This window comes from Rhinopithecus bieti, unplaced genomic scaffold (assembly GCF_001698545.2).
Source record: "Rhinopithecus bieti isolate Rb0 unplaced genomic scaffold, ASM169854v2 scaffold_44211, whole genome shotgun sequence".
In the NCBI taxonomy this organism is placed as follows: domain Eukaryota; kingdom Metazoa; phylum Chordata; class Mammalia; order Primates; family Cercopithecidae; genus Rhinopithecus; species Rhinopithecus bieti.
The window spans coordinates 125,367-151,149 of NW_016817792.1; the positions used below are offsets into that span (position 1 = coordinate 125,367).

Below are 25,783 nucleotides of genomic sequence, written 5' to 3' on the forward strand. Positions count from 1 at the left end.
CAGTTTAAAAACATTTATTACAAACAGCTTTATGCTATTAAATATTCATACTGTGAAATTTTGAGGAACTCTCAAAAGCCTGTGTACAACTCCTTATTATTTCTAAAGAAAACCAAAGGTAAGAACAAAATTCTCTCTGCACAATAAATAACAACTTCCTTGCAGTCCCAGAAAGACTCAGCATACATCACGGACAAAAGTAAATATGTTATGAAATAATGGCTAATTATGATTCTCTGTGCCACAGATGGTTTTGCACTGCCACTTGAGCCTACATCAAGTCTGTCCCCCATGGCAACAAGAAAAAAAGGGGGGGGGAAGGGAGAGTGCAGTGCAAGAATTCCGAGATTAATCATGGAAAGTAAATTGCTATCTCTGTAACAATAACAATGTGGAGGTGTTGTTTCTTTATTTAATGGCCAAAAGGGAGAAAAAAATTGGTAAAAACTGTAAAGTTGAATTTCCCCCCCGCCAAAAAATTGAGGGATATAGAAGTGGAAATGCAAAAGAAGGGAGAATAAAGAAAAAAAGATAAAATAAGAAAGCTCTTCCAGGGGTCAGTATTTTCTATCATCTCAAGAAATATTCCTTCAAAAATGTAAAAGCAATTTGCTTGCAACAACAGAAAAACATTGGTATCAGGAATTTGGAACAAATGATTAAGTGCATATAAACTCATGGTTTCTGACTTCAGTGGTGGGTCCTCAATGCCTCAGTGCTATTCAACAATCATTTTTCTTAAGCTCAGATCAGTGGTTTTCATAAGCATTAGCTGGGAACTTTCGAAAATATTCATGCATAGATCCCACTCTTGGATATTCTGATAGAATTGGTCCAAGTGTAACACAAAGAATGGAATTTTTTAAAGGTCCCCAGGTAATTCTGATGGGTACCTATGACTGAGAATCATTATCTAATTACAATCTAGGGGTCAGCAAGCTTTCTGGGAGGTAAAGGGACAAGTTATTTGGTAAATAATTTAGGCTGTGTGGGCCATAAGGGCTCTGTTGCAACTATTCAACTCTGCTGTTGCAGTGCAAAAGCAGCCGTAGACAATAAGTAAATGAATGGGTGTGGCTGCGTTCCAATAAAACTTCATTTTCATAAATAGGTAGTGGGCTGGATGTGACCCATGGCCTTAGCTTACCTACTCTTGTTTATTAAACTGTTTCCACTACCCTTGCCCAAAACAGTTGTTCCCACCCCTGTTTACCTACAGTTACCCCCGTACCTTTGACTTTCAGTAGGTGACCTCTTATTCTACTTTAATGGAAAAATGCAGATCATCTGATAGAAAATTCTTCTACTTCCTTGTCTATCACTTGCAGACTCAGTAAACCTATGTCTGCATCTGTCTTCATCTCTTTGTCTCCTATCATAGATTCAGTGTCCCTTCTTTTCAAAATGAATGTAATTCTTTCACTTAATTCCATCACCCTTCCATCTCTTCTGCAGCTCCACTACATAAAGAATACCATTTCTTATGTCTTTAATCACTCCCTTTCTATTTGTTCCTTTCCTTTCCTTAACAAATATGTTCAAGTGATATCCTTAACCAAAGAACCCTTAGTCTTCCTCAACCCTGTATTCTGCCCTAAATACACACCCACCCTTCCCTTCCCTTAGAAATTCTATACCTGTTGCCTCTACTTCTCTCATCCCATTTACTCCTCAAGCCACTAGAATCCGGCTTCTGTTCCTAATATTCCACTGAAACTGCTTTTGTTAAGATCACCCACAACATATGAAACATTTCACATTCCTGACTCTTCTTAAAACTCTTTCCCCATTTAGTTTTTGCAATACCATTATATCTGCCATAATCAGTTATTCTTCCTCTGCTGGTCACTTCTATGCTGTTATTTTCTAATACTATTTGACAAGCTCTCTCCTCTTCTTATGCTACATATTCTCATAATTATTTCCATGGCATCGACTGCTACCTACATGTGATAACTCCCGAGTCCTATTTCTAGTTCATGTCCCTTTCTCAAGTGCTAGGTCATATTTTCAAATATCCCTTGAAAGCTATACTCAGGTATCTTCCTCAAATCTGCTTTTTTCCCCTTTATTTCCATTTGGTTAATAGCTTCACCATCAGCCCAAATGCCAGAGGCAAAATTCCCCCTCTCCCTCATGACCCCTGATAATCCACTGAGCACTGCTGTGAAGACTTTTATTAAAATTCTCTACCTGAAGACACCTCATTCTCATCTATGCAGTGAATGGCGACCATACATGTTTAACCATGTATGGTGGTTCTGCTTTCCTTCCAAATCCAATCAGCCACCAAATCCTGATGACTCTACCTCTAAAATATTTCAGTAATCCATCTCCTTTTAGCCATTCCCACTGCAACCGCTTTTTAGGCAGACTATAGTCATCCTTCACCAATTTTTTTTTTTTTAAAGTTGCCCACAACAGTAGCCCCTCACCTCCTTTGCTTACTTTTGCTTTCTCTTTATGTCATTGTCCTTCTCTTTGCTAAGAGACACTTTGCAAAGTTGCATGTAGTATTTCTGTAGTAGAAGTGCCCTGGTTTTATGCAAGGGAAGAGTGATCCTTCCTCTTTGGTTGCTGTCTCCTCTTGATGAAACATGGTATTTCATTAAGCTTTTGATCTCAGCAACATAAGTTGCTGAAGTTATTAGGAGAGAACTCCATCCTAAATAGTCTGGGCACCACACTTTAAATAAGATGATAACAAAATGAAGTGCCCACTGAGGATGGTGATCAACTTGGTGAATGGATTCCCAGCCACAATCAATAAGGAGTAATTGGAAGAACTGGAAAATTAATTCTAAAGAGGATTCTGATTTATGTTCTGGAGCAGACTAATTTGGATATTCTTTCCATATATGAACTCCAGGATCATCAATCAGGCATATTTCCTCCTTAACAAAAACATAGTTCCTTTTCTCTAATAGAAACACTTACTTAAGGCTTCTTTTTTCTTAACAGGACATACATGCAAGGTGTGCCACATTTGGGTATATATTGGCCCACCCATCATGGAAAGGAAGTTCACCAGTCTATAGTCCTCATTTCCCCTGGGAAGCCTTTCTTAGAAATGAGCTCACATTGACATTTACCAGTTTGCTGGAATAACGATTAATTTGAATGGTAGGCTATACATTTTCAATATTGGTTCCTTAAGTATAATGTTGAATGCCCTAATTTTCTTGAGTGGGGGCACCTGACGTAAAACCCAAGTTAAATAATTTTCCACATTCTTACTTAAATATTATTTCCAAAGTACGTTCTTCAATTGTGATGTTGCAAAATTTATATTTAGTCAGCTTTTCTCATCAGGGCACCATAACGGTGACTGCAACCCATTGAAATTCTGGATGATTTATCAGTAATTATTTCCTATGATATCTGGCATGTGCTTTCTCAAAAGTATGCCCAGTATATTCCGTTTCCTTATCATGCCTTCACAATATTTTCAGAAAGCATCTATTTTATTAAAAAACCTACCTTTGTATCTGGTCCTGTTGAGAGAGTCTGTTGAGCTACAGGAAATTACTTAAAATTAAATTATCTTACCTTAGTACACAAATCTAAAATAAAATCCCCTTTCCTATCTTTTATAGTAGCACTCTAGTATTAAAGTGACATATTTCATGAACTTTGCCATAAAATCACATTTTTCATTTAGTAAAAAGAACAAACCCCCCATATTTATTAAGCAATCAGACTGCTGAAATTGCCTGATAGGAATACTGATAGTGACGAGGGTTTGAGTTATATGCTGATAATTATCTTTTTTTCATCATCTTTTATCATAATATGAAACAAACTACCTGATTTACCAAATAAACAGGCCCTCTGTGGCCTTACTCTTCTCCCACCTCTTTCCCATCTTGGCCTCTGCAAAACAGGGTTATGATATGGTTTCCACCATATCTGCCAAGAGTCTTCCTGCACACCTGGCTTTGAAAGAAATTCAGGAAACAAGCGAGCAAGAGTGGTTAAAGGTAGTGTTTCACTTGAAGTTCAAGGAACAGATTTCTATAGTCATACTAATAACCTTCTTCAAGACTTGCTAGTAAGACGTTCGACAAGCAATGTTCTCCATTTTAAACATTCTTTTCCTTTATTAAAATACATGAATTCAAAACAAAGATTTAAAAGTATTCATATATTACGCTGGGCGTGGTGGCACACGCCTGTAATCCCAGCAACTTGGGAGGCTGTGGCAGGTGGATCATTTGAGATCAGGAGTTCGAGATCACCCTGGCCAACACGGCGAAACCCTGTTTCTGCTAAAAATATGGAGTGTCACCACTGCACTCCAGCCTGGGCCACAGAGCAAGACTCTATCTCAAAAATCATAATAATAAATAAATAAATAAATAAAGTTAAATTAAAAATTCATATATCAAATAGTCTCCTATAATCTGAAACTAGATCTGCCAATAAGAATAAAATCTTAACCTTAATACTGTATCATTTTGCTTATATCTAAATGTCAAAATTTTTTTAAAGTTTAATTTGGCCCCATGTTCCATACTGAATTTTAGTCTACATTCTTTATACATTCATCTGAGAAAAAGTTCCATTTTTCATTTTGTTCACTCCGAAGTTACAAGAAAAAGACAAGCAGGAACTTATAGGTAAGGAAAGGTTAAATAGTGCTTGTATTGAAAGCAGAAGCAATCAGGAATCCTATTCTAATCAAACTGAAGATAAGAAATAGAACTCTAGAAACCCTTCAAGAACGGGTTTTCATTTCCTCGAGTTGATCTGAGGGAGAGACCTCATTATGTTTTTTTAGGAGTAAACCTGGATAAACACATGTTCAACTGAGTTATGGAAATGACTTTCTTTCCCACAGCTGCAAGGCAAGGCAGCGAGACAGACCATTATATGCTACATAAAATGACCCAAATGACACTATATTAAAAAATGTTCAGTGAATCTTTGATTATATACTAAAATGCTTGCTTCAAATAATTGATTGGTAATAGATATATTTTTCACAGAAAGTTAATCTGTCCTTTCAATGAAATATTTCCATCAACATTCTTCTCCTCATCACAGAAATCTGTAATGATAACACATATAAAGCACATTTTCTTTCATATCGGATGAAAACTAGAATAGTCAAAACATGCACACAGTCAAAGGCTTACCGAGGTGTACAAGTATCCCTCACTGTTCATTGCCAAGTACAGCTTGGTTTGAACTCCTTGGATAGCCACCACTCGCAGACCCACAGGGATGAGGTTAAACAGAGCTGAAATTTAAAAAGAACATGAAAACAATGTCACAATTCTGAATTTCAGAACTTTTCAATGTTTCCAGCAGGACTGTCTGGTCCTCCAAAAGTAGTGTGTAGTTGGTGAGGGTATGCGTATATGTCTGTTTATGTATACATACATACACATACACACCCCCACAAACATACCCACACACACCCCAAGGCAGACAGATAGGGTCTCATTCTTCCTTTTAGTGTATTTAATTTCATGGTTGCAGCCAGATAACTGGAGCTGTAACTACATATTATTTAGTAGCCTGGAGAAAATGGAAGGCTTTGGTCACAATTTCATGGTTTTTACAGTGTTGGAGGTGGGGAATCTTGATGCTTCTGGAAAGATACAGTCCCAAGAATTGTTCTGTACATTAAATAGTGTCATTATCAACAAATTAAGGTTTTAAACTGCTCCCCAAGATAACTGCTGAAATTCTCACAGTCATATTTAAAATCTACCTGTTGGGTAGAGAGTCATTAGACTTTTAGAAGAGTCCAATGCCTTGATCTAAATCATCTGTGTTATTCCGTATAAAAGAACCCCAAAATAAATCCAGGTCTTGTAAAAAGAATAAGTCATTTTGTAGTCCTATGTTTCCAGAGTAGTATTTCCTTTTTTTATTTTTGTTTTTTAATTTTCGAGATGGAGTTTCGCTCTTGTTGCCCAGGCTGGAGTGCAATGGCGCGATCTCGGCTCACCGCAACCTCCACTTCCTGGGTTCAAGGGTTTCTCCCGCCTTAGCCTCCTGAGTAGCTGGAATTATAGGCATGTGCCACCACGCCCGGCTAATTTTGTATTTTTAGTAGAGGTGGGGGTTTCTCCATGTTGGTCAGGCTGGTCTCGAACTCCTAACCTCAGGTGATCTGCCTGCCTTGGCCTCCCAAAGTGCTCGGATTACAGGCGTAAGCCACCACGCCTGGCTTCAGAGTAGTATTTCTTAAAGGATCAACATTTTCCAAGATTAGAATTGAGAGGGCTCCTAGCTTTTAGTCTCCAAGAACAAAAGACATAGGAATAAAAATAATGAACTTAAAAGAGCTTTATTTTATTATTTTATTATTATTATTTTAGCAAAATAGTTGCACGTGGGCAGCCAGTTGGTGCCAGTGAGGACTTCATTTCTCCATTTGAAGATCTGACTGCGTGAAACTTACACCCAGGCTTTCCTCACAACCACACACCACTCACTGGAGACAACTAGTGGGTGTCCTCCCACTACCAGCTGTCTACTCCCTCCCACACTGTGAATAAAAATAAAACAGTACATTTTTAAAACGTAGTGCTTGCCACACACATCTTTTGAAAATAGCCTGTGCACCTTTCTCTCAGGAGTCGTAGACCAATGTTGATGATTTTGCCTTGTTTTGTAAGTTTATTGAGGATGATAAATCAGTCTGTTATGGTTTCTGTGAACAAGAATGTAAAGGAGTCACCCTGTGGGTAAGAGTAGTTTTTCTGGGATCACTCATCTCTGTGCATATATATTCTGCTGCAGTAGGTGGGGTAATATGGATGAGAAATACTAATGAAGAACTAAATATTCCTTGGTGAGCCTACAATGTATCGTTCCTTTAAAACCAGGGTGTTACCAAAGAGGAGCTAGGACATATTGTACAGTTCAAAAGACAAGTGTTCCTACCACATGCCACTGATGGCACTTCATTCAATACTCATCAAATTAAAAGCTGTGCCCTTCTGTTATGTGAGGTAAAGGAATGTAATTGCACAGANGGAAAGGTTAAATAGTGCTTGTATTGAAAGCAGAAGCAATCAGGAATCCTATTCTAATCAAACTGAAGATAAGAAATAGAACTCTAGAAACCCTTCAAGAACGGGTTTTCATTTCCTCGAGTTGATCTGAGGGAGAGACCTCATTATGTTTTTTTAGGAGTAAACCTGGATAAACACATGTTCAACTGAGTTATGGAAATGACTTTCTTTCCCACAGCTGCAAGGCAAGGCAGCGAGACAGACCATTATATGCTACATAAAATGACCCAAATGACACTATATTAAAAAATGTTCAGTGAATCTTTGATTATATACTAAAATGCTTGCTTCAAATAATTGATTGGTAATAGATATATTTTCACAGAAAGTTAATCTGTCCTTTCAATGAAATATTTCCATCAACATTCTTCTCCTCATCACAGAAATCTGTAATGATAACACATATAAAGCACATTTTCTTTCATATCGGATGAAAACTAGAATAGTCAAAACATGCACACAGTCAAAGGCTTACCGAGGTGTACAAGTATCCCTCACTGTTCATTGCCAAGTACAGCTTGGTTTGAACTCCTTGGATAGCCACCACTCGCAGACCCACAGGGATGAGGTTAAACAGAGCTGAAATTTAAAAGAACATGAAAACAATGTCACAATTCTGAATTTCAGAACTTTTCAATGTTTCCAGCAGGACTGTCTGGTCCTCCAAAAGTAGTGTGTAGTTGGTGAGGGTATGCGTATATGTCTGTTTATGTATACATACATACACATACACACCCCACAAACATACCCACACACACCCCAAGGCAGACAGATAGGGTCTCATTCTTCCTTTTAGTGTATTTAATTTCATGGTTGCAGCCAGATAACTGGAGCTGTAACTACATATTATTTAGTAGCCTGGAGAAAATGGAAGGCTTTGGTCACAATTTCATGGTTTTACAGTGTTGGAGGTGGGGAATCTTGATGCTTCTGGAAAGATACAGTCCCAAGAATTGTTCTGTACATTAAATAGTGTCATTATCAACAAATTAAGGTTTTAAACTGCTCCCCAAGATAACTGCTGAAATTCTCACAGTCATATTTAAAATCTACCTGTTGGGTAGAGAGTCATTAGACTTTTAGAAGAGTCCAATGCCTTGATCTAAATCATCTGTGTTATTCCGTATAAAAGAACCCCAAAATAAATCCAGGTCTTGTAAAAGAATAAGTCATTTTGTAGTCCTATGTTTCCAGAGTAGTATTTCCTTTTTTTATTTTTGTTTTTTAATTTTCGAGATGGAGTTTCGCTCTTGTTGCCCAGGCTGGAGTGCAATGGCGCGATCTCGGCTCACCGCAACCTCCACTTCCTGGGTTCAAGGGTTTCTCCCGCCTTAGCCTCCTGAGTAGCTGGAATTATAGGCATGTGCCACCACGCCCGGCTAATTTTGTATTTTAGTAGAGGTGGGGTTTCTCCATGTTGGTCAGGCTGGTCTCGAACTCCTAACCTCAGGTGATCTGCCTGCCTTGGCCTCCCAAAGTGCTCGGATTACAGGCGTAAGCCACCACGCCTGGCTTCAGAGTAGTATTTCTTAAAGGATCAACATTTTCCAAGATTAGAATTGAGAGGGCTCCTAGCTTTTAGTCTCCAAGAACAAAAGACATAGGAATAAAATAATGAACTTAAAAGAGCTTTATTTTATTATTTTATTATTATTATTTTAGCAAAATAGTTGCACGTGGGCAGCCAGTTGGTGCCAGTGAGGACTTCATTTCTCCATTTGAAGATCTGACTGCGTGAAACTTACACCCAGGCTTTCCTCACAACCACACACCACTCACTGGAGACAACTAGTGGGTGTCCTCCCACTACCAGCTGTCTACTCCCTCCCACACTGTGAATAAAATAAAACAGTACATTTTAAAACGTAGTGCTTGCCACACACATCTTTTGAAAATAGCCTGTGCACCTTTCTCTCAGGAGTCGTAGACCAATGTTGATGATTTTGCCTTGTTTTGTAAGTTTATTGAGGATGATAAATCAGTCTGTTATGGTTTCTGTGAACAAGAATGTAAAGGAGTCACCCTGTGGGTAAGAGTAGTTTTCTGGGATCACTCATCTCTGTGCATATATATTCTGCTGCAGTAGGTGGGGTAATATGGATGAGAAATACTAATGAAGAACTAAATATTCCTTGGTGAGCCTACAATGTATCGTTCCTTTAAAACCAGGGTGTTACCAAAGAGGAGCTAGGACATATTGTACAGTTCAAAAGACAAGTGTTCCTACCACATGCCACTGATGGCACTTCATTCAATACTCATCAAATTAAAAGCTGTGCCCTTCTGTTATGTGAGGTAAAGGAATGTAATTGCACAGATTGCAAGCCAAGATCTCATGCTATATTTGACAATGCAATACACAGACAAGAAGTCTGACATCTCTGAGCATGTCATGTGTTTGTCATATCCCTTTCTGTTGAGGATATCTTGTTCACAGCAGGTGTTCAACACCCATTTGTGGATTGATAGCAATCTGTATGGTGAAAATATGATACTATGTTTTTGAAAAGTAAGAGATCACAATCCCATTTATATAAAAGTTCATACTTGAAAAATTCTGAGATCTAAAAAACTAAACCAAAACTTCCAATATGGGGTTGGTTTAAAAGCCATATCACTACATACCACTTGACAACTATAATATCAGTATATGTTTGACACCTAGTTTAGTCATAGTAATAAATGACAGAGAATGATAAATTAAATTCAGAATTATTTATAGAACTGCATTTTTAAAAATAATATTCTGAACTTTCTCAGTGCTCTTAATGCGTCTTATAACAAGCACAAGAAAGAAACAGAGAGAGATTTAAAAAAACTGATTTGATTTTCACCATGTTCTCCAATCACTCTGACTCAGGTTTTAATGAGCAATGAAATGTCTAAATTTCAAACATACAGACAACAGAAGGAGGAACGAGAAGAAAAAAATCAGCAATCCCATTCCTGTGAGTATTCATAATCTGAAATAGCATCAGCACTACAACATATAAAGCTAACTTTTTTGTATTTTAGTAGAGATGAGCAGAACTATGACTGTGTCACTATATCGACCCATTGCTATGTTAAACATGCCATGAGTCGCTGGGCCCGGCTGGTCCTCAAATGCGTGGGTGTAGCGCTCAAGCCTGAGCGGAATCCTGCCCCGCCAGCGCACTTGTTCGGGCAGGCCCGACGGCGCCGCCGGATCACAGAGGTCAGGAGATCGAGAGCCATCCCTGCTAACATGGTGAAACCCCCGTCTCTACTAAAAAAATACAAAAAACTAGCGGGTGAGGTGGCGGGCGCCTGTAGTCCCAAGCTACTCCGGGAGGTCCTGAGGCAGGAGTATATGGCGTAACCCGGGAGCCGAAGTTTGGGCAGTGAGCTGAGATCTGGCCCACTGGCATCCCAGCCTGGTGACAGAGTGAGACTCCCTTCTCAAAAAAAAAAAAAAAAAAAAAAAAAAAAGAAAAAAAAAAAAAATTCCATGAAGTCTAATTAAAACAAAAAAAGCATGACGCCCAAAATAAAAACTTGATGAGAGTAGGCAAATGCTAGAGATTGACTGATCATACTAGCTACGATCTTTTCATTCTTAAACATTCAAGATAGCTCATACACTGGGTTGGTTTAAAATATGTCTAAAGGGAGCAATCTGCCCAGATTAAAAAGCAAAGAAATTATATCAGGGTGAGGCTTAAACCAAATAAATATCTTCCTATTGTGCTTTTGTTTCTCCTATATCTGGTAATCCTTTCGGCTCAGGATTTTAGATAATTATTTTGATCAGGATAAAAATATTATAAATATGAGAAAAAAGTTAACCTTGCATTAGATTTAGAAAGCACATTCATTAAAATACCTAAAATCTCTTTCATCTCAGGCAAAGTTTTGAAGAAGTATTTTAAAACATAAATGTGCCTGTGTTTCTTGTTTTTTCTGTTATGTCTGCATAAAAACAAACACCTTCTATTTGAAGGGCCACTTCATCAGAGCCATGCACCTAGTTGTCACCCAGTGTTTGCTGAAGGCAACACTGAAGCCATGCTTCTTCATCAGCTGGCCAAGGTCAATTGCTCAAGAGAGAATAATTAATAAAAGTATATATTAATGTAGGTTGGAAAGGCAACATGTTGAACTGATAACGCTTCTGCAAGTTTGAAGAGAAAGGGAAAACTACTCTTTTAAAACGTCCTTCCTTGCACCCAGGGCGGATATAATAAAACTACTGCCATGGGATGTCTATCATCTTTTCCTTTTCAAGGGAAAATACATAATTTATAATGGCTGATTTCCTCATGATGAGATTTTATTGAACTGAAATGTATCATTATAATACATCTACATAAGGTAAGGTTAAATGCATAATATCAAACATATGTTTTCAGAAATGGATATATCTGTATAAATGTGAATTGATTTATCATGACATTGCTTACCATGCCTGAATAAAAATAATGCAATTCAATCAAATTAAACTAAATGAGAAAATATGCTGAAAATAATGAAGGTTAATAAAAATAAGAAGAGTAAGAAAATACAAACATAGTATCATGAATACATATTAAGGAAATATCACATACATGAGTGATAGTTGAAAAAAACAACGTGTATTCTCGTTATGCACATTTAAAATAATTAAACAATACCAATAAAATGGCTTGGTTTTAAGGAAAAAAAGAATAAATTTGGATGGCTGGTCTTCATGCTATATCAGTTTAATCATTAAACCTTCTTGTTTCATGATGACTTATGCCCCACCATATCCTCAATGGCAAAGCTAAGCTAACTCACTAGCTTCTGGTCACTCTTAACATCAGGAGCAGATCCAAGCTCTACTGACTTGCTATTTCTATTGAGATACTTTCCATTTGTATGCATCATGTTATGACGATACTTACCTTTAGTTGACTTACCTCTCTATTTTAATCTGCCTAAATACAGATTCCTGTTATCGGGCTATGTTCTTTAACGGTCTTTCAATATCATTAGTAGTACACAGAGATGCCATGCATACCAGTCAGTTATAAGACAACCAAAGGCAGAAGCTATGTATATGTAGGAACTGAAGAGTAAAACCTACTGTATGATTTAAAGCTCCACAGTAAGAAATGGAGCCTTGATATATGTGTGTGTGGTATGTGTGTGTAGCTCCTAAAATGATTACTTACAGTGTGATCTTGATGAATTTGGTATATTGCCGTTAATAGGACACAGCACATGAATTGTCTATTTTTTTTTTTAATTTCCTTTCAGGAAACACATGTGGACACCAGCCCCAAAATATTTCTTCTCTGATTTGTACCCAGAGATGTTAAAAAGGGGAAAGAAACGTGACTGGATAGGCTCACTGGCAGCTAATCATGAACTTCCCTTCAATAATGCTCAACAGACCCATTTTCCTGAGGCACTCTGGAAAGCAGGGCAGCTTACATCCCCTAATTCCTTCCCCAAATATCAATTTGCACAATAACTTACGGGAATGTTTTATTGCAGATCATCACTACGCACTAGCGTCTGTTATTTGATTACAGTAAAGCCCTCTAGTTACACTTGCCCTAATAGTTTCAAATAGAAGAGTGTGCATAAAAGAACAACTAGGATTCACTATAAAACTTTAATATCACAACAGTGACTTTTGCAAAACAGTGAAGAACCATTTAATATGAGGTTTTTTTTCATCCTCCATACCAACAGAGCTTTCTTCAATGGTAATTAAAAGTGACTTCCTCTTGAGGTTATAGATTGGCCATCCCCCCGAAGCATTCCTAAAAGGTGGGAAACTCTTTACAGTTATTGGGACCCTCGTCAATGGCATTGCTGTAGCCATACATCTCTTAAAAAGCTGCAGAGTACACTGCTTAGCATTCAGACCTACTTTCCTTGGCTATTTTCTCAGCCGACAATGGGATTATTACTGGGAAATTATCAAAGGGTTTGAGAAAAATTCAGTAGTTGGAGAAAACAAAAAAAAAAAAAAAAAATTGGGGGAAGTAGGTGTTTTAGCCTTGTGGAATATTTAATACATCTCCAGAAATCTGTATATTGCAAGAAAACATCAATTATCATTGAAGAGAAGCCTGCGCTATTTGTGTTTATATTTTTATTACTCCAAATAAATAAAACACGTAATTAAAGGTTATGTTACATCTTGGAATCACCTTCCTTCAATTATTAGAAATAAAACCCAATTATTTTATATGTGTTTCTATTTTAGGCCCACCATTATAGTCTCCAATTTGGTCTTAAACCATGGTTAAAAAGAAAGAACTAAAAGAAATCCCTTTACCCACCTGTGGAGGTATCTCAATGTTTAAATTCCACTAGTCTCAGAGTTATCAGTGTGTGTGTGGAGCAGGCAGCAGAAGTGAAAGCTTGTAATGATGAATTTTCGTGGTATGAAACTACTCCTCTCTCTTGGGTTAAGACCGGTTCTTAAGAGTAGAGATAACATGCTATTTCTGGATCAGTGTGTGGGTGAGTAAATTTTCTGTGGGAAAAAAAGTAATAAAACCCAAAGGATAGCCATAAATCTATCTAGATTTCCATGGAGATGACATTTGGATTATTCTTCAGATGGTGTCAACATTATTTGCCCTAGTTTACTATCTTAGATAGACTCACATTCAACTTCCTTTAGGTTAACCTGTGTAAACAGGATTATGTAGTGTGATTATATTTTTGCATTCAATTCAGGATTTAGGAAAGCGTATTTATTTTAAAATAAATAAAAGAACAGAATGTTAACAACATACTGGCATATACTATTTATTTCGCAGTCACTTACTGTAAGTGCTGTCCTCATCTTTGGTGCCATCAATGGTTCCATCCGCCTGCAGCTGCAAGTGGTAGCCTTGTCGGCTGTATAGCTTGGTAACTATACCCTTAAGCTGAGGCTCTGCAAAGAGAACAATGGTTTGGATCAATCGATAAATTGTGCCTATGTAGTTGAAAAGACTCGGAATTTCAATTTCTAATTTCAGTTACAAATCTTAATAGAATAAGTCAAACTACACTTTTTAAGTGTCTGAAAGTAAGAAAACAAACTCCGAGTTTCAGAATAAATTTCCAAACTAAAGAAACATTTTATTTCTACCTGGAAACATTGGTAAAGCTTCTGAAAGTGTCTATAGTTTCTGACAACCTGTCCTTTGGTTTACAGAGGGGAACTCTATCTCACTGAGTATTTGTAATGGGATGGCAAATGGCTATTATGCCTCTTGAAATTGTGCTACTTTTCATGTGAAAGAAAAAGGAGAAATACAAAGATAATTCCAAGTTGTTTGCCAACCAACCAAGGACCAAAAACCCACTAGCAAAGATTTCCTTCAGAATGACCACAATTTGAATAAATAATCTCCTTTATTCTAAGAAGGTAGAAAATGCATAAACAACCTGGAACCCCATTAAGGAAACTGTATTTGGAAAATTGAGCCTTTTATACCAAAAAAGGGAGGAGGGAGATACAACAACCCATGAACACATCTTGTCATATTAATTACCATGAGTGAAAATGTGTGTGAAAAGAGCAGCGTTTTGTTGGTGGGAAGGAAAAAATCAGTGCACACTAATTTTCAAATTTCATATCAGAAGTGTGATTATCAAAAATATGAATTCTTAATTAAAATTATTTTCAATTATGAATAACCATAGATTAATCAAGTGTCTAATTTACCAGTAACAGCCATGTTATCCAAAATTTTCTTTTACTGAATACAGACACCTGCGCTGAAATAATATTTATGTGATTATTCGAGCCACATAATCATTCTTTGCAACCACTTAAGCCTTTTTTGAAACATGCTTAATTTACAGTTAATGCATTAAAAACTTTGTGCAAACAGAAAACGTTATGTCTGCTTTCCCACGCCAGGGTGTGTAGCACACATAAATGGAGAAATAACAGATCGGTGAGTCTTACTTTTTGTTTTGTAATATTTATCTAGTAAAAGGTAGAAAAGAGTGTAAAAGATTCGTTTGGTTGAGAATGGCAAATAAACTGCATGCTCGCTTGAAGGTCTACCTTGACGCAACCTGACACCTAGAGCTGAATTTCCAGTCGCTGGAATATCGCGCTACTCGTACCACCGAAAACGTTCAAAAGCACCCACAGTCTGGCTATGAGTTTAAATTCCCTCTTCAACACCGCATTTTAGTAGCATGTAACCAATTATACTAGTCTAACCAAATCTCTAAGCTCTTTGCAGCAAGGTTCTAGAAATCCCCCCTCCCCCCGCCCCAGCAAACATTTCGAAGCTGCACCACAAGTCAAGTCTGTCCCCAAAAGCTTAAAAGTAATCAAAGAAACGCAATGCCTAGACAGCAGAAGCCCACGTCCCTTGGAGGTGGAAGCTGGAGGGGAAGGGTCTGACAGGCAGAGATAAAGGTAAGAGAGGGATTCCCCAGGCTCTCCTGGGGCGGGAGGATGGTGTCTGCCCAGCTCTGCGCCTGCAATTTCCACGCCACACACATCATAGCCATGTCTGGGTCACGCCTGCCCACAGCCCAACGGGCATGCACATATGTGACATGTCCGAAGCTGAGGGCAAGCCTCCCAGGGCAGAGTATGCCCCCAGGCTCTGCGCCTGTCCCAGGGCAGTTGCAATGCAGCAAGCGTGTTACTGTTACGGAGGCAAGAAAGCCATCGTCTTCCCACGCACGCACACAGGCTAGGTGGCCTCTTCTGCACAAGATGGGCCACCGACAAACTCACCTACGCTACATACCTGCTCCCCACCGCCCCCACCTCACTCGTAAAGTATGGGGAAAAGAAAGCAAAAACCCTTTCCGACCTGGTCTTCTTCTGCGTCTCTTCTTGGAGCCGAAGAGTTTGACCCGGGAAAAGACATTTAACTTGTTTTTGTCGCAGCTGGTCTTGCCTTTGCTGGGGCTGCTGACACACTTGCAGGCGTTGGATTTCTCGCGCTCGCGGGCTTGCCTCTTCTGACGGATGAGCGAGCTGGCGATAGCCGCCGCCATGGCCACGACGCCCACCACCACCGCTTCTTTTGCTGCCCCTCTGTGGGTTCACCTCCTCCTCCTTCTCCTCCGCTGCTCGTCCGCTGTCTCGCGACTTCGCCGCTTTAGTCTCCTTAGCCTGCGTTTGCCCGGGCTTCTCCGCACTCGGGCTTCAGCCAAGGAGGGGGCTCAGCATGCCGTCCGAGCTCCTCCGGCGGCGGTCCGGCTCCCGCGCGGGCTGCTGGCTGCCTGGGTCGGAGTCGACGCCACAGCCCCGGGCCGGGATCGCGGGCGAGACTGGCAGGCGGAGGCAGCGCTGCGCGACTGCGTGCGGTCGGCCCCTACGCCCCGAGGACACTGTGCAAGTCCAAGTGGCTCGGGTCGGAGTTTCGCCGCACCCCCCGCCCTGTGCCGCGCGGAGGGGGCCAGAGGAGGAAGGCGGGCGGAGGGAGTGAGCGCGGGCGGGAGACAGGCCGGGAGCCCGGGCGGCCGGAGGGAGGAGGGAGGAGGCAGCGCGCGGGGGAGCGCGCCCTCGCCCTGGCCCCTCCGAGTCTTCCACTAGTCCTTGCAACTTCTCGGCGTGATAATCGGGAAAAGTTGGCCCGTGCCAGCTTTCCGACAGGGATCAAACAGGTAATGGCCTCGCATCTTCGCTGTTGCTGCTGCTCTGGGCGCGGCCCAGTCGCAGCACAGGAATTCAGCCGCCGCAGGCACCCTCCAGAACAGCGCGACAGCAACAAGGCCTCTTTTGCAAGCCCCTTTCCCCGCGGGCCGGCCCCTTCCCCCTTCCGGGAGCTGAGCCCGTGGCCTCGGGAGCCGGCGGCTGGGGCCCCTCCACCCCCCACCCCCCAAGGTCCCCGGCAGGCCGTGCCGGCTAACACCTGTAGGGGCTTCCGCACTGCCCCATCGTCCAAATCCTTCTCCCCTCCTTTTCCCGAAAGGAGCTGCGGGAGGAAACAGTGATGGAGGAGGAACCGGGATGAGGTAGTTGGGCTGACGGAGCGTGGGTTTGCTTGGCATTGGGGGATGGCGTGGTGGGGGTGTTTCCTTAGTGTTTGAGCTGACCAGATTGTGCTCGGGCTGGAGCCCCTCAGAAGTTCGCCAGATCCCTGCCTCAGGCTTGGACGCACCAACAACCCGGAGAACCCTCACACACCCGCGCGGAGGTATTTTGCTTGGCGACACTTGTAGCCATTCAGGAGAGGAGGCCAGAGTCCCCAGACGGGTTCAGCACCAGCGGCAGCAGCAGAAGCAGGCACTGCAGAGCTGCGCCCGCACAACACGCTGCCACCCAGTGGTTTTTGCTGACTTTTCATTTCAAGCCAATTTGTAGGGTCCAAAACCTGTTTTTCCTCTACGCCTCCTTATCTGTCCGCTCAGATTTGGGATTCAAGCAGAGAGCTTGGGTCGTGTAGCATGAGCACTACGTGTCTGGGAAATGCAGAGTCGAACCCCTCTATTTAAGCCGCGGCCCATCTCTAATCTCCTAACTTAGTTTTTTCTGCTCCTCCAAAATCAGGCAGACTCCCTCCCTCCAATTCAGGAACCAGTCTGGCTTTTCGCTGGCCTCACTCTATTAACAAGTTCTGTCCTCTCCCTGCGTTATATTTTATTCTGGAGGAAAAGAAAGAAGAGGTTTTGAGGCCAGAAATGCAGTGAAGAGAAATGGCCTATCTACATCCCTACCTTCAAACAGACACAATTATTTGACTATTTTACTTGATTTCTGAGGTCAAATAGGAAGCAAAATAGAGCAGCTCTACTACCTGGCAGCTCTACACCGTCTTTACTGAACTCCTGCATGGCACCCCCATCACCTCTTCTCAGAACTAATGTAGATGCAAAAGCAGATGCTCAGCTTATCTTCAGACTCTGGCCCTTTTTTCCTTGCCTGACCGTCCAACAAACACGCTCGGACTCAGCAACGCTGAAATGCTTTCAGGCTTCCTAGAACATAAGAGCTGAATCACTGGACCGTTCTGTAGATTCCATTGCTTCACAGGGGAAGCTGTTGCTACCCCTCCTTCCACTTCTCCCCAATCTTGAAATGTCTCTTGCTCCATCAGAAGCACCACTGTGTGTCTGCAAGGTAGACTGGGGTAAAGGTTGCAGTGGGCTGAGACTGATAGTTACAGGAGAATGATGCCAAAGGGTCTGACATTTGCCACCTACTGTTTTGTGCTTTTGGCTTTCCCAAATGAAAAGGGAGGACAAGGTAGACGAGAGTTTTAACACCTCAAGTCTATTCAAGTATCCACTTCTTTAAACTTTGATTCATGGGGAAAAATAAATCCCTGATGAATGACTGGTTGATATTGATTCTGAAGAGTAGGAGGCTACTTCCTAGTTCAAAATGTATGTGATTGTTGTTTAAATTCCAGATACCATGAAGGGAAATATCTTACATAAAGAGGGGTCAGGAGAAGCTTTGATCGGGCCCAAATATTTGGGGTGGGTGATGAACAGGTACAAGTTCTCTGCTATTCTCTTCATGTCTTTACCTTTTGCTGAGCACCAACCCCAAGGGCCTTTTGTTCCTACTCTCATTTCTGTGTTGGGATCCTGACCCAGATCAGGCATGCAAAAGCTAAAGAAGGATGAAGTTCTGATTCAGGAAGGGGATAGACCTTAGAAGGAGAGATGGTATTGAGAAAATCATAAGGGCTTTCCCACACCCTTTTTCCTCCACTTCTCCTCTCAGATAGCCCTCACTGTTTGCTTCTGCCAACACCATTCATAAGGTATTTTCAGGATGCCTGTAGAATTATTGATGTGGCCACTCTGTGGTACATATTAGAGGTAAACAGACTCCGAGAAGACTTCAGGAATATATAATAAGAATGGCGGGGGCATTTATTACAAATTTGCAAACACAAACTGTAAATACATCCTTTTGGTTCTAACTCCTGTCTACTCCACATGAGCTCATGGAACCACTGGGCCAAAGCTGATAACCAGGTGATTCTACACATGTTTGTAGATGTCTTTCATTGGTCTAATCCTTCTCTCCCTGATTAAATTGTATAATATCGAAAAATGAAGAGTATGGGGAAGGGGGAAACAGACTCTCCCTCCATCACATGTTCCTGCCAACCCACAAAAGGTGTTTCTGTCTTTTTATACCCTGCCCCCCTTGAATCTTCTGTCTTCATGAACAGGAAAATGCATGGCACATTATCAATGAGACTTGAGAAGGGGGCATCTCTCTGTGATCTGTCTGCCTACAGACCTCATTCATTCTCCTCTCTCTTCTACTAAGAGAGCTCACAAAGGTCTGTGACCAGAGGGTAAATTCAATCTGGGGCAGAAAGTGAAAGAAAACCATTTTGAAATTGGGTCCAAATCATATTGCTCAATGAACTTAACCATTCATAATACAGATATTGGCCAGGCGTAGTGGCTCACGCCTGTTATCCCAGAATTTTGGAAGGCTGAGGTGAGCAGATCACCTGAGGTCAGGAGTTTGAGACCAGCCTGGCCAACATGGTGAAAGCCTGTCTCTACTAAAAATATAAAACTAGCCAGGCATGATGGCGCTTGCCTGTAGTCCCAGCTTCTCAGGAGCCAGAGGTTGCAGTGAGCCGAGATCAGGCCACCACACTCCAGCCTGGGCGACAAGAGTGAAACTCCACCACACACACACACACACACACACACACACACACACACAAAAGCAGATATGTTCGTGTTTTCCTAACTCTCATGTCTATTTCCCAGGTGCTTAAAATTTCAGAGACGAATGTGAATATTACTTTCAAATCTCCAACAGGAAACTATGCCAAAGTCACATGTATCTTGAGAAAGTATAATGAAGGAATTGCAGCCAATCCTAGAGAAGCATATTTTGCTTTTCTTTGCTGTCCCACTGCCTTCCTGGGCCAATAGTATGACATTTGTGTAGGGGAAGTAATAAAGAATTCTCTTTTGACACCTATTTACGAATCCCTTTTTCTCCTGTTTTGATTTGTTCCTAGCAGTTCACATTGTGCCTTTGCTATGGAACTTCCTGGATCTCCTTCATATTTGTAAATTTCAATTATCTCTGCTTATCCCTGGTGGTTCAAACTCTTCTGTGCTCTATTCTAATGTAGGGTCTATTCTCCTTTGTTTCTCCCAGGTGTCCTCTCTCCCATTGCATTGTCCACCAACCTCTTTTTTTGACCATATTCAGAAAGAAAGCATTCTTAGCTTCTTTTTCTAACTCAACTCCTAAAGAGTTCTATAGCCTGGCAGGCTGGAAACATATGTTTTAGTCCTATCTCTGCCACTAATTGGCTGTGTGACCTTGAGTATGTCATTTCTCCATATTACAGACCTCAGTTTTCCCATCTTTAAAGTAATGCTTAGACAAGATTGGCAGTTTTCACTTTGTATTCTTCAGCACTCTAAAAGTAATGAAAAGTAATAAAAGTTCCCTCGCCAATGTTTCAACAGTAGATTTCATCTATTTTAACTCTTCTCATTCAACTGTTTATTTCTATTTCTCTTTTCATCTGTTTTATATAGTGGAGCGCATTGTATGATTTCTTATGTAAAAAATAAAAATGAAAAGATTCTGGTACTAAAAATCAAAATGTTTGGAAACCTCCAAGATGATATGTTCCTTAAAGTCCTTTTGGCTCGGGCGGGGCCTTCTGATTATTTTTCCCATATGTTCCTGTTCTACTTCTTTATCTCCCCTCTTCGTACTTCCCATCTCTCTGTTCTCTTCCCACCCTATGAGAACCATAAATTCTAAATTGGATTCCAAGGAAAATGCAAAAGTCCCTTTGATTCCACTCCTCGTGGGTTCACTTGAGAACTAGGTTTTAGCATTCTTTTCAGAGAGAGGTATGTGAGTTATCTGGGCATAGAATGCTGATCGTTCTCTGCCAATCTCTTTTGGCAGGCCTCAGAGGAGCTGTAAGGAAGCTGAGGGGACCTGCTCTCAAGAGGCATCTCCAGGAGAGAGACAGAAACCCAAACAGATGTGACTGTGATGAGTAAAAGTGAGAGAACTCAGACAGCCTAATCGGGAGCAGCCTCAGTCCATTCTGAGCAGAAAGGAATTGACTGTCTTTCTGAAATTCTGAAAATGAGAGGTTTCAAACACCCTTCTTATGTGAAGATAAGCTCACTCAGAATCACTTGCCAGTTTGTTCTCCTTCTACACTAACAGTTCACCAAAATATCTGAGTGGCAAGTTACCAGGTCAAGGACTGATGATGAGCTCAAAGAAAGGAAACGTTGGCAGATTCAAATGCACCAAGGTCGAGTAACACTGGGATCTCCCCATTCACTAAGTAAGGCAGCAGAGGGAGTATTTATGAGATGAGGCAGCCAAGTACCACCTTTTGTGGTCTATCTACAAAGGCTCAGAGAAACAACTGGATAGAAATACAAATGAGGAGATTAGAGAAAAGCTAACAGAATAGGCTCTTTTCAGCCAGTCAGGCACAGTGGCTCACACCTGTAATCCCAGCATTTTGAGAGGCTTAGGCACAAGGATCCCTTGAGCCCAGGAGTTCCAGGCTGCAACAAGCTATGATCCTGCCACTGCATTTCAGCCTGGGTGACAGAGTAAGACCCTGCCTCTAAAATAACATAACATAACATAACATAACATAACATAACATAACATAACATAACATAAAGAAAAAAGAAAGGAAGAAAAGAAATAGACTCTTGACAGTTAACTCCAGGAAGAAAAATGCAATTTAAGGAAATCTTGTTAGTGTCACACTAGAATTCCAGGTAAAGAAAGAGTGACTACTATATTCTGTTACATGCCCTGACACATATATTAGCTGGCAAAGATTAGATCATTTACGGGAGTTAATACTTCAGAAACAAAGGTCTCCAGAACCATCCTTTTAGAAACTGATTGGCCCTCTGAATTGCATTTAGAATGAAAATCCACAAGACCTTAGGCTTGCATCACACTAGGATGGTGGCTTGGTCTTCATTATGTCCTGTCTCTGAGATCATTCTCTAAATACTTAAGCTATAGAATTTACTGAAGCTACCTTTGATTTATATTTAAAATCAATTGAGAAAACACTGATTAATTCTGATCCTTAAGAAGAAAAATCCTATCACCCACATAAAAATTTCATTGTTCAGTCATAATTTATGAACATTAAAGCCATAAAACGCCCTGATGGTATTAATCATGTCCGTGAATTCAGCACTTCACCATTTAATTAGCCATGGCAGCTGCAACATCGAGAGTTCAAGGCCTCTGATTACCTGCTTGGCCATTTAATCAAGAAAACCTGGAGAGAAATAGCAGCTTTCTGGGGTGGAGGTTTCTCTCTTAATCTTGAGGAGAGAACACAAGGAAATGAGCTTAAGCTTTAATATGTGGGGATTTAAGTTTGGTACAAGGAAAACATTCTTTTCAGAGAGGGTTGTTAAATACTATAATTGATTGCTGATTTTCTTCTATAAAAGCTTTTATGAATACAACAAAACCTTTTCTATCTAGGTGGGTATGTGGGTTGATTTTCATTAAGACTATCATTCTGTCATAAAAACTACACTACGAATTGTATAACCATGACCTGCCACCACGAAGTAATCACAGGGAAAGTGGAAAGGGGCAGTAACACCATTATGAGAAGGCAAAGGTTCCCTCTGATAGGACATGGGGATTGCTAGTGCTTTTGTTGTTGTTTTCGTTTGTTTTGTTTTTTTGAGACCTGGTCTCTCTGTCACCCAGTCAGGAGTGCAGTGGCATGATCAGCTCACTGTAACTTCTAACTCCTGGGCTCAAGCCATGTCCCACCTCAGTCCCCAAGTAGCTGCAACTATGGGCACATGCCACCACATTTAACTACTTTTCTTTCTAAGGCTAAGGTCTTTCTTTGTTGCCCAGGCTTGTCTCTATCTATCTGCTGGCTTCAGGTGATCCTCCCACCTTGGCCTCCCAAAGTGCTGGAAATTACAGGTGTGAACCAAAGCACAAAGCTGATTGTTAGTGCTTTTGCCTTTGGAAGATCATACTGGATGAACCTGGAGCATGTGGATCAAGGCAGTCACATTCATTTCCTAAAGTTTCTCTCATCCAACTTGCAGATAACACTTTGTAGACACAATAAATGTATTATTAATCAAATGGGTTGCTTCAGTGGTGACAGAGTGTCTAGAGCCAAGAAAAGCATCAGGTTCTCTAAGTGAATTTGATTCTGTTTTACTCAATAATATTTGAAGATCTTGAAGGAACAATTTCTATTTTATGAACTAAATGATAGCTAACAAACATAAATGAGGTGTTTCTCTGGTGAGACATTTATGGCAGCCTAAAAATGTACAAGAATCAGAGGCAAAGTATCTGTAACACTGGGTTCATTTCTTGCCCAGTGAACTAGGTAATCTAAATGAAAAGCTAGGGGAAAAAATGATGGAGGATTTGAGGCAAAAACAGACAACCTAATTTTTCTGGATTTAAGCCAATTCAGGAAATAAAGTTACTGGAAGGTGACCTAAACTCAGGATTTGAGGAGAGGAATGCAGTGTGGGCAAATGATCTAGTGTCTGTTACTATTTAGCATATGGAGGCAAGATTCACAACTAGCATTAAGGAACACTGGTGGATTTCCTACTTGCCAATGGCACTGTTTTACCCCAATTTCCTATCAAGAATTTATATTTCTTAAAGCAACACAGAGGTAATGGGAAAATACTTTAGTGTTCCCTCAGGATTAAGAGTCTTAACACAACTCTTTTCAGACACTGACCAAGATTTGGGCAGAAGAACCTGGTATATTCAGAGAAAATACTATCCTCCATATTCCGAGGAGATGAAAGACAAGTTGTGCAGATGCCCTAGATGAAAGAGTTGTGCAGATGCCCTAGATGATTTTTAAGCTGTCCCCTCTGCTTTAGATTTGTTTTTCCCAAAACTGGGGTTGGAAATGATGATAACACTCAATAAATACTATGGTTATAATTGGACAAGCAACTTGTTAAGTGCTATAACCTTATTCCCTTTAATCCTTACAACAACATGTAAGGTACGTATTATCATTATTGCTGTTGCAAAGGTGAGGAAAGTGAAGCCTAGAAAGGCGAAGTGATATGATTATGGTTTCCTGGCTAGTACATAAGTGGAAGTGCAAGTATTTAAACTAAGGATCCTTAGCCAAAAAGTACAATTTATGTGTACAAGGCCAGACCTTTAAATACCACTTCTTTCCTCATTGGCAGTGGGTCTGGAATTTGGGTTGCTCAACAGTGGTGTCTGGATGTGACTATCTTTTTGCTTGGGGGACTGAACAAGATGAAATATAGCATGATTTTCTAATCAGTTTTTTTTCTTTAACAAAACTGAATTATGAAATAAAAATAATACATATGATCTATTTCTAGTTATAAGCACAGTTCATAACATTCAATAACTTCTTACAGCAATATTTAAAGAAAACATTGCTAACTTTCTCATGAAAATTATAGGACTATAAATCACTACTTAATGTTATTCTTTGTTTCCTAGTCCAAGAAATAGTTTGACACTGGAACCTGCTTTGACTCAGGTAATCTGGGACTTTGGAATGCTATGAGACCCAAAGGACACTTCCCGGCCTTTCTCTCCATCACTACTTAGCAGAGACAAGAAGTTAAAGCACTTCAAACACTCAGTTCTTTTCATATAGGAAAAACTGGCTTTCCACACTGTAAGCTTTTTTTGTGCCATCTGTTTTTAACTACAGGAAGCTTGAGTTCAGCCAAAAGAGAGAAAAATGTTATACACAGTGTATTCACTTCCATACTAGGAAGCCCATGACTATCCTTTTGTAATTAGGAGTTTCTCCAATATCTATTCTAGCTAATTTGCTCTATCTTTTCCCTTCTGACAAACAGTTAAAAGTACAGTCAACTGACTGAACTTATTTAGCAAGTTTTCTTGCAACCACTGAAGGCCTCAAGCAATTTTAGAGACTGATTTCCTAACAGGAACCTTGATGCTCACCTAAAGATTTCATTTTAGAGAAGAGATCTGAGGCAAGAGAAGTTAAATACATTTGGCTTGGGCCATTTGTTCATTTGTTCATTCATTAATTTATTCATTCAAACTTTACTGAGAACTATTTGCCAAGTACTGAACTAAGACCTGAAGGATACAAAAATACTACTAGCTCTAATGTATTGAGCACCAACTCTCCTCCAGGCACTATTCAAAGTACAATAAATCATTACTTAGTGGCATTGATATGTTCTTGAAAACTGCAATTTTAAGCGAAATGTCATAACGAAACCAAAATTTCTTCTCATCAACATTATGAGGAAACAATATTGAAGGAAAGGACATTATTTGAAGACCTGCTGTGTGTCATTTCACTTAAAGTTGCAGTTTCTAAGAACCTATTTATGACATTTAAGCGAGGACTTATTGTACGTTATCTTTGTTTACTCTTTTAATACTTAAAATAACCTTATGGACTTATCCCCATTTTACAGATTAACACACTGAGATGAAGAAAAGATAATGCATTCATTAGTGTAGGGAGTGGTGGAGTCAGAATTTGAATCCATGCATACTGACTTTATATCTCATGTTTTAAAAAACGACTCTACTGCCTCTCCAGGGACTGTCCCTGGCCTCAAGTGGAGGAGAAAGAGAAGTAAAGAGTTCACTAAAACAGAAGTGTGACAAGCACTTTAAGAATGATACTAAATATCCAGTGTTTTCAGAGCCCAAAGAGGGCACAGCTAACTCCGTGGGCAGGAGGGCAGGAAGGCAGGAATTGAGTCCAGCTTCAGAAAACAAAACCTGTCAGTGAAGATGAATGTGGGAGGATGGGAAGAAGCTCAGAAGTTGGGGAACGAAATTA

At 40.3% G+C, this 25,783-nt stretch overlaps 1 protein-coding gene and 1 long non-coding RNA gene across 3 annotated transcripts in view; one reads left to right on the plus strand and one right to left on the minus strand.

Moving 5' to 3' along the window:
• FGF13 (fibroblast growth factor 13) overlaps nt 1–25,783 on the minus strand; it is a 231,379-nt gene that overhangs the window by 73,124 nt on the left and 132,472 nt on the right. Inside the window, exons 1-3 of one of the 2 annotated variants that reach the window (XM_017856128.1) lie at nt 15,806–16,441; nt 13,801–13,911; nt 7,507–7,610 (exon numbers count right to left, since the gene is read on the minus strand). In XM_017856128.1, the coding sequence (XP_017711617.1) occupies nt 7,507–7,610; nt 13,801–13,911; nt 15,806–15,992 (402 nt within the window). In that variant the 5' untranslated portion in view covers nt 15,993–16,441. Of the gene's footprint in view, nt 1–7,506; nt 7,611–13,800; nt 13,912–15,805; nt 16,442–25,783 lie in introns of those variants that run through there. The other variant, XM_017856130.1, reaches the window with a different exon arrangement.
• LOC108517998 (uncharacterized) lies at nt 17,102–21,553 on the plus strand. Its single transcript, XR_001882265.1, has 3 exons — nt 17,102–17,137; nt 19,689–19,774; nt 20,860–21,553. It is a non-coding gene; the product is annotated as an uncharacterized LOC108517998 (long non-coding RNA).